This window comes from Elephantulus edwardii, unplaced genomic scaffold, assembly GCF_000299155.1.
Source record: "Elephantulus edwardii isolate Elephantulus edwardi_28Jun2011 unplaced genomic scaffold, EleEdw1.0 scaffold00005, whole genome shotgun sequence".
Lineage (NCBI taxonomy): Eukaryota > Metazoa > Chordata > Mammalia > Macroscelidea > Macroscelididae > Elephantulus > Elephantulus edwardii.
Window position 1 is genome coordinate 29,623,232 of NW_006399755.1, and position 9,046 is coordinate 29,632,277.

Consider the following 9,046-nt stretch of genomic DNA (forward strand, 5'->3'; position numbering starts at 1 on the left):
TGGGCGTGTCAGAGACAGTGCGATTAGCACAGGACAGAGCGGAGTTTAGGGCTGTTGTACATAGGGTCGCTATGAGTCGCAAGCGACTCGACAGCACATAACAACAACAACATGTGGAACAGATCATTTAGAAGGCTACCTTTTATGAGGAGGAATGTGGCATCAGAATTGGAGGAAGACTTATCAACAACCTGAATTATGCAGGTGACACAACCTTGCTTGCCCAAACAGATGAAGACATGAAGTGTTTGCTCCAAAAGGTCAAGGACCACAGTTTCCAGTGTGGGTTGAAGCTCAACATCAAGAAAACAAAGATTCTTACCACTGGGCTAATTGATAGCATCATGAAGATGGAAAAGAGATTGAGATTGTTAACAACTTCAGCTTATTTGATTCCACCATCCACACTTTTGGCACCAGCAGTCAAGAAATCAAAAGACAAATTGCATTAGGAAAATCTGCTTTCAGGGACTTCTTCAGAGTGTTCAAAGATATCAGTCTAGAAACTAATTTTCCCTGATCCAGGTCATGGTCTTCGCAATTAATTACTATGCATCAAATTGCTGGACAATGACTAAGGATGATAGAATTGATGCTTTTGAGTTGTAGAAGAGGAACCTCCTGTGGACTGCCACGAGAGCAAAGAGACTCCATCTCACATACTTTGGACATGTTGCCTGACTGGATCGGTCCTTCAAGAAGGACGTGATGCTTGGAGGGGTGGAGGGACAGCACAGATGAGGAAGACCCTGGATGCGATGGATTGGCACTATAACTGGGGCATTTGGAGGCAGATGTGTCAGTGACAGTGAGATTGGCTCAGAATGGGTCAGATTTCAAAGCTATTGTGCATAGTGTCACTATGACGCACAAGCAACTCAACATCACACATTAACAACAACAACAACAACAACAGTTGATGGTCTGTTCCATAGTTAGCACTTAGCATGATTTGAATTGTCATTTTAGCATGTAATATATAGAAAATTAACACCTTGATATTTTGTATTTTTTATACTAAGTATTAAAAATGTTGTTATTTTGTATTTATAACACATCTCATTTCAAGCTAAGCATGTTTTAAGTTTTTAATAGTCTCGTTAGTCTATCTTACTCGTCAGGATATGAATGAACTTTGAAAGATGAATTTTACTAATTTATTTAATTTTTTATGATAATGTTAATTTTTTAAATATTGAAAATACTTATTGTGTAGAATCACATATTGCAAGAAAGAATTAAAAATATTTTGACTCTTCACTAATAATAATTTGGATTTCTATACTAGAAACCACTAATGACTGACTAAACACAAATTTTATACAAGTGAGTGTTTAACACATTACACACACACACACAATACACATACACCCTGGATCCTTGGAGGCAAGGATGGTGAAACTTTTTCTCACATATTTTGGGGATATTATGACTAGACGTTATTCCTTGGAAAGAGATGCTTGGAAAAGTGGCAAGTCAGCAAAGGAGAAGAAGACCCTCAATGAGATGGCTTAACATAGTGACTGCAGCTTAAATGTGTGGGAGGTAGGAGGATGACTCAGGATAGGACAGGGTTCAGATCTATTGTTCACAGAGTAAGTGAGCGTCATATTTGATATCTAAGAATAACAAAAAATAGATAACAATATATTTTAAGACCTTAATTTTAAATGTTTCTATAGTATTTCTTATTGGTGATCTGACCTACAGTCTGCCTCTGGCCTAGTTTTGACTGCTGGTATTGAGCTTTCTAATAATTTCTTCTACAAATGTAGTCAGTCTCATTCCTGTGCAGTCCATCAGATGAAATCCACATGTAAAGACGTCCTTTGTGTCTTTTAGGGAAAAGTATTTGCAATGAGTAAATCAACAGCTTCATCTTGCTTGGATCCACAATTAACACCTTCGTACCAGCAGTCAGGAAATAAGGAGATGCATTGCAATGGGAAAATCTGCAGTTAGGGACCTTTCCAAATTATTGAGGAGTAGTGATGTCAGTTTGAGGATTAAGGTGCATCTGATTCAGGCCATGGTCTTTCTGATTACTAGCTATGCATCTGAGACCTGGACAATGAATAAGGATAACAGAAAAAGAATTGATGCCTTTGAGCTGTGGTATTGGAGAAGAGCACTGAACGTTCCATGGATGACCAAGGAAATGAATAGCTATGTCTTGGAGAGGGTGCAGCCAGAGTGCTCTTTGGAGGCAAGAATGATGAAGCTTTGCCTAACATACTTTGGACATATCGCAAGGAGGTGCTATTCCTTAGTGAGGGACGTAATGCTGGGAAGGGTGGAGGGTCGGGTAAGGAGAGGAAGGCCCTCAACCAGATGGATTGACAAAGTGGCTGCTGTAATGGGCTCTTGTGTGTCAGGAAGTGTGAGGATGACTCAGGACAAGGCTGGTTTCAGATTTTTGTTCAGAAGGTTGCTATGGGGCATACTAATATGATGGCACCTAACAAAGATAACAACATAGTATTTGTTGATTTACTGTGTTCTTTTTAATGGCTCCATAATCTTTTATATGAATGTGTGGATCCTAAAAAGTTACAGGTAACATTGAGAAGGATGTTGTTGTTTAGTGCCGTCGAGTCGTAGACGACTCATAGTGACCCTGTGAACGAACAGCCTGAGCACTGTTTGTACACAGAGTTTCCGGAGGCAGGCTATTTTGGAAGTGGATGCCACTCCTGCTTCCAGATTGAGAAGAATAGGAACACTTAACTATTGTCATGAGAAACCTTTACTTAGGCCAAGAAGCAGATGTTGACCAGAGCAAGGGAGCATGGTTAAGCCATTTGTTAACCATTGTGTCTTATTTTGTTTTTAAAAGTCTATTGGGGAAAAAAAAGAAGTCTATTGGAGAGGATCAAATATAGAGCCACCAAACGTTTCTTAAAAAAAAAAAATTTAAAAAAAAAAAAGGTCTTTTGGAAAGAACATGATTTTTTTAACTGGTCAGATTGTAACTCTACTACATAGATGTTTATGAAAATCATTCAATTTTTTGGCTATTAATTAATCTGCACAACTGAAATATATTTGGGTAATTGCTGTATGGCTACAGTGAAACCATATGTACAAAGATTCTTGTCCAACACAAACCCAACCCACTGCCATCAAGTAAGTATCAGCTGATAATGACCCCATTGCTGTTGTGAACCAACCCATAGCTGACCATCCATTGGGTTTTCAGAGACACAGGGGGAGATTGCCCATCTTCCTGCAGAGCATATGGTGGCCTTTGAAGCCTGTGCTGGCCTTGAATCTTGGGCATTCGAGATTACAGTGCACCTTCTTGCCACTAGGCCACCAGCCTCCTTCATAGGGCTGAGTTAAACTCTTGCTTCAGGTTTCCAAAGCTTTAGATTTTTTTGTATGTAGACTGCCCCATCTTTCTCCCATAGAGAAGCTGGTGAATCTAAACTGCCAACCTTTTGATTAGCAGTCCAGTTATTTACTTAATTTACTGTGTTACCCAAGCTCTGTACCTATTTTGTGGCTGAGAAATATTAATAATTCATTATTTGTTGATTTTTATTTTGTTCATTATTCATTTTGGGATATGTAGTATTTTAACTTGTATTCTCACCATCATTTATACTGTTGCCTTCACAGAAATCTTCTCTACATATACCCTCAGAGTCTGAATTTTGCCAACCGTCAGGGTTCTGCCAGAAATATAACAGTCAAAGTCCAGTTCATGTATGGGGAGGATTCAAGCAATGCCATGCCGGTAAGAAATGGTCGTTACTTTTGTTCTACCTTATAGATGACTCAAGTAGATTTGTTTCTTTGACTGAAAGTTCCAAACTTGCAAATAATATGATAACTTCAAACAGAATTCCTTAATATAAGTGCAACAATGAATGAATGGAAACCCAAAATCTCTGTAAATGTTTATGAAAATTAATAAAATATAATTATAGAAAAAAATAATTCCTTAATATATTACTTTTTATAGAGATAATTATGAGTTCATTTATTGTTAGTCTTTTTCTGAGGACTTGATAATATTAGGCCATTCCAAAATGCAAAGATTAATAAAACATGTAATTTAGGAATTGTAAAACAAACATAAATAATTCTTAAAGAGTGGCTTGTTAAAGAAAGTCTGACTAGAAGAGCTTAGAGAACTTTAATGAAGATACCTTTTTCCTACTTTTGGCATCTGTATTGCTAATTAGTGTTATTTTTCTTTAAAATGAAGGTACAGGTAAGAAAGGTGGGAGAGATGATGGGTGGTATATGAGATTATGTTATAGTAAAGAAATGAGCCCTTCATGATTTTTAGTGTCTAACTTCCCATCTGGGTTGAGAAGTTACAGCCGTAGGTCTTTGCACTATAGAAACAAGAAAATATTATGTGGAAGAGGTATATCTAGGATGAAACATGAAAGGTGGTTAAAATGTCTGTGGCAGTGGGTCAGGAAGGAAAACATTGTTAAGTGATAGAAAGTTCATGTAGATGATTAGTGATGAGGCACAAGAGATCCTTAAGCCGTAAAAGTTAAGTGAAAAATTAACAGGAGCCAGGCTGGGAAGACTCTTGACTGCCCACGTTGTCACGTTGTCATATAGGATATGCTGGATATTAATACACTTAAATTTTGTGGAATATAGATGAGCTTGGAAGTGTCAGTTATTTTCATTAAGGTCTTCTGCTTTTCTGCTTACTAAGAAAATAGATTTTTTTTATTCCTTACTGCCTTAGTTTCATCAGCTTTAATAGATTTCCATAACAGTGAGCACAAATTATTTATCTTTGTATTCTCCTAAAGCAGTTATTTTGTTTTAGATAATTTCTTATAATATATGATGAATAAATAATTTAATGAATGTATAAATAATTTTTGAAGTTTGGAACTGACTTTTTACACTCTTTAACAGCTTTTTATTTCTGCTGAATGAATGAGTGGCCTAAAATAGTTGCTGAAAAATACTGGATTGTGAAAATTGATGTTTCATCTAACTATATGTGAATTGTTTTGTGAATTTTAACTTATGACAGACGTTGTATAAGCAAAATACTATTTTTATTTGCTTAACTCTTACTTAACTTTATTTATTGCTGCCTCTACAGAGTCAAGCACATTTCACACTCCCTGCACCCATTTTGTCTGGCCAGTGTCCCAGCCTCACTTCTCCTATGGGCCTCATCACTTTGTGATTATATATTTCTTCATTTTACTCACTAGACTATTCTCTTTGGGGATAGGACTCATGGCACCTGTCACAGTACTCGGCACATAAATGAAGCTTAGTCTGTGTTGAATAATTCAAAATGTTTGCCAAGTAGTAAAAAAGGAACACTTCTTAATTGTTTATCACTCATCTTACATAAATTAAAAAAGTAGTTTGGTGAAAGAGATAGCTTTCCAGATGGGGAGCTGAAGGAAGTATGGGGTTTCTTTCACTTATATGTTATTAGTCATAAGAAAATATTATGCTTTAATGCTTAGGTGAAAAGTTTGAAAAAGTATATAAGCATTGATACATTGTGTATGCACTTAAAAAATTACAAATCATTCAAATGAGTCTTAAGAAAATGTTTTATCATATAATGTCAGTGTGATAAAATTGCAAACCTTGTAATCCTGGAACTGGATTATAATTTCATAAGAACAAAGTAATGTATTTTAGCAAAATGATGAAATTAGAAGTAACTAGGACAATCTTAATTATTTCCACTTTTGCATACCTTCAAAATAATGCCTTGTTTGAGATGTTGCACAAAGATGAATAAAATACATTTTCATATGTTCTTTTTATTTCACATGATGTAGATTACAACCTTTATGTAAAGTATACACTTTGAGTTATTTTACCAGTGTGTTCATGAAAATGTGATGACAGATCCATATGCTTCTTTGTACATTTGTAGGTGGTCAGACTTAGTTACTGGTTAACACTGCATGCCAGTTAGGCTTACGTAGGAATCATTAACTAGTCTTCCTGCTGGAATTTAGAAGGCAGAGGTACAAGATTGAATTAATTTTATCTTTACACTTAACTGTCTCTGAAAATACTGGATTTAAAAAAAAATATAACAGATGCATAAGAAGAAAGTATAGTGATCTCCTTCCATTTCCAGAGTAACCTGCAGTGTTTGTTGGATGCAAAGGATAGTATAACTTGACTTATAATTTAATTTTTTATATCATTTAGAAGTAATTTGTATTTCGTTTTTAGAATGACTCTGCTGATGTAATAGAAAAGATACTGACTTGTAGATTTTTTTTGCCACTGTACTAGAATCATAGTTGTACAAATTACAAATGATATGCTGCATCCAGATTCTAAAAGAAATTAATTTACTTTTAGAAAACAGGGAAAGGAAGGAAATGGTCCCTTTGCTTAGTAGATATAAATGTAATTGAAAAATATTTTGACGTTTGAATGTCAGATGGGTCTATAAAAATTTTCCAGTAAAGCCATTGAACTTACTAATGAATGTCAGTAAGGCACATTTGTCCTTGTGTTCTTCATTCGGCTGATTTTGCCCGTTTTTCTCAAGCAGTTAGTAAACTGGACAAATTCTTACACAGAAATGAAACATCTAGCATTTACTACAACAAAGTTTCAACATGCTGTTATTTGTTACAGGTAATCTTTGGTAAATCTAGCTGTTCAGAATTTTCAAAGGAAGCCTATACAGCCGTAGTATATCATAACAGGTACTGAATTCAAATATTTCTTTCAAAGTTACTCACTTCTCAGTGGCATTGTTAGCTGTCACATTAGTGTGTGTACCAGATACATTGCTGCACGGCATGTGCTAAATTCAAGACAGCTGACTTCAAAGTTATAATTTTTAACCTATAGATACACGGTCATTCTGTATGGACATCTCAGATATATGACTTTGTACAGTAAACATCTTTTTTATCTAGTTTTTTGGCTCTCATTTTTATTGCATCGATACTGATTAACATTGTGGCCTCTGATTCTTTGATCTTTCCCTTTTATTCTTCACTGAAAACCTAACTCTTCACCGAGCTTGAGCCAGTTAATCCCTTAAATTGATGATATTCTTAAAAGCCAATAATCTTTTTAGTTAGTGACTTAACATTTGGAAAATTACTCAGTTTTAATAACCTTTCCTTTCTTCTCTTTTGAATTATAGAATGCAACTGGAGGAAATAAAAATTTGTATTAATCCAGATCATCACAGATTGATATTAATTTACTGTGAAATAAAGTTACAGTAATTAATTTCATCTCCTTTCAATCCTGTACTTGGGAAATCTTATTTACTACTGCCTTCTTTTGTCCCCCTGCACTCTCTAATTTAGCAGGATTATTTTAAACTTTTCTCTCTTCCTCAAGTTCCTTTCTCTTTCTCTTTGTTTTATTCCCAGCCTTTCTGCTTTACTAAGTTTGTTGAGCCCCTCTACCTTGAGATCTATCAACCTATTAACTTCTGCATTCTTTACCCAAAAGTCTCCTTACTGATCTACATTTCCTTAGATTTCAGAGGTAGTTAATACCCACTGGAGGACCTCTGATGGCCTTCTGGTAAGAGTTGAGCTGGCAAACTCAAAGTATACAGTTTGAATCTACCAGCTGCTCCATAGGAGAAAGAAGAGCAATCTCCTGTGTGATTTACTGCCTCTGAAAACCCACTACAGGGTCAGTTCTGGCTCGCCTTTATGCAACAGTAACCCACTTCCTTCTCATCTCTGCTGTCAAACCATCACTCAGTCTCCTCCAAAAGGTAATTCTTTCTCTCTCCTCTTGTATTTATTATCAGTCTACTGAGTTAATCTCTTGTTCTAGAAAGAAGTTTAGGATTCTTCTACTTTTAAAAAATAATCTTTTTTTTTAAAAGTTGTTGTCGATCATGATTTTTCTGTGTTTGCTTTTTCTCACATTTGTTATAATCCTCTCGATCACCTTCTCTTCTTTGATTATTTCCTTATCTGTGGTAATTTATTTTTCTTTTAAATGTAAAGATTTGACAGACTTTTCTTCTTTACTCTCCTATAGTCTTTCCCTAAGAAATGTTTTCTGCCACTACTCTTTTATCTTTATATGACTTGTTCCCAGCTCTTTGTTTCTACTCATGCCATTTCTGCAAAGATGCAGAGAGTGTATTTTCAATGACTTCCTGGATCTAGTCATTTGGATTCTCTGCTAGCTTCATGTTCCCAGGTATTATCCTTGATCCTCTTCCTTCCTCTGATTTCCTTTCCTTTGTTAATTGTATTACTGTTTTAAAATTACTTTGGCTCAAAATTCAAAACATTCTGATCTCTTTTTCTCTCTACTCTTCTATCATCTAATAATTATTTCTTCATTTCAAAACAGATCTTACACAGTTCTGTTTTTGAGCCTTTCTTAGATCTTTCTCTATGCTAAAATCCTTTCCTTTTGTTTGTTAGGTAGTGTCAAGTAAACGGACTCGTAGTGACCCTGTTCATTTTTTTTCTGCTCTGTTAAGATTTACGGCATGATGAAACAAATGTATACGAATTATAAAAATATTACTAACAATAAAAGATGTACAACCTAGAAACCCAAAAGAGGGTCACCATGAGTTGAAACTTTCTCTACATCAGCAACTATTTGTTCATTAAAGCCTATATCATATACTAATGACATTTCTCTGATCTCAAACCTGAATACTCTATTCAACCTCATTCCTATATGCTGTATATCAGAGGTTGCCAAGCCTTCTTTCAGATGGCCAGATTCTCATGACTTACGGTTTTTGACTTTGTGGTCCATTTGTGGCACCAGCTCAACTCTGCCCTTCTGTCCTTCACTGTTGTAGAGCAAAAGGAGCCATGGGAAATAGCATGGCAGCATAGGTATCATTGTATTTATTTATTTAATGTTAAGTTGATATTTTATGTCATTTCACAGATTATGAAATATTCTTTTTAATTTTTCCCCCCACCCACTTAAATTTCAACAAAAACACAATTTTTATTTTGCAAACTGTACAAAAGTAAGTGGTCATCTGAGTGTGACCTGTGGGCCACAGCTTGCCAATATTTGCTTTATAACTTACTTACTTACTTACTTATTTATTTATGTA

At 35.3% G+C, this 9,046-nt stretch overlaps 1 protein-coding gene across 1 annotated transcript in view; it reads left to right on the plus strand.

The window, feature by feature from the left end:
- Positions 1-9,046, plus strand: part of DOCK7 (dedicator of cytokinesis 7) — a 246,399-nt gene that overhangs the window by 137,348 nt on the left and 100,005 nt on the right. The window contains exons 15-16 of the mRNA XM_006879772.1: positions 3,622-3,739; positions 6,610-6,680. Coding sequence (XP_006879834.1) covers positions 3,622-3,739; positions 6,610-6,680 — 189 coding nt within the window. The remainder of the gene's footprint in view (positions 1-3,621; positions 3,740-6,609; positions 6,681-9,046) is intronic.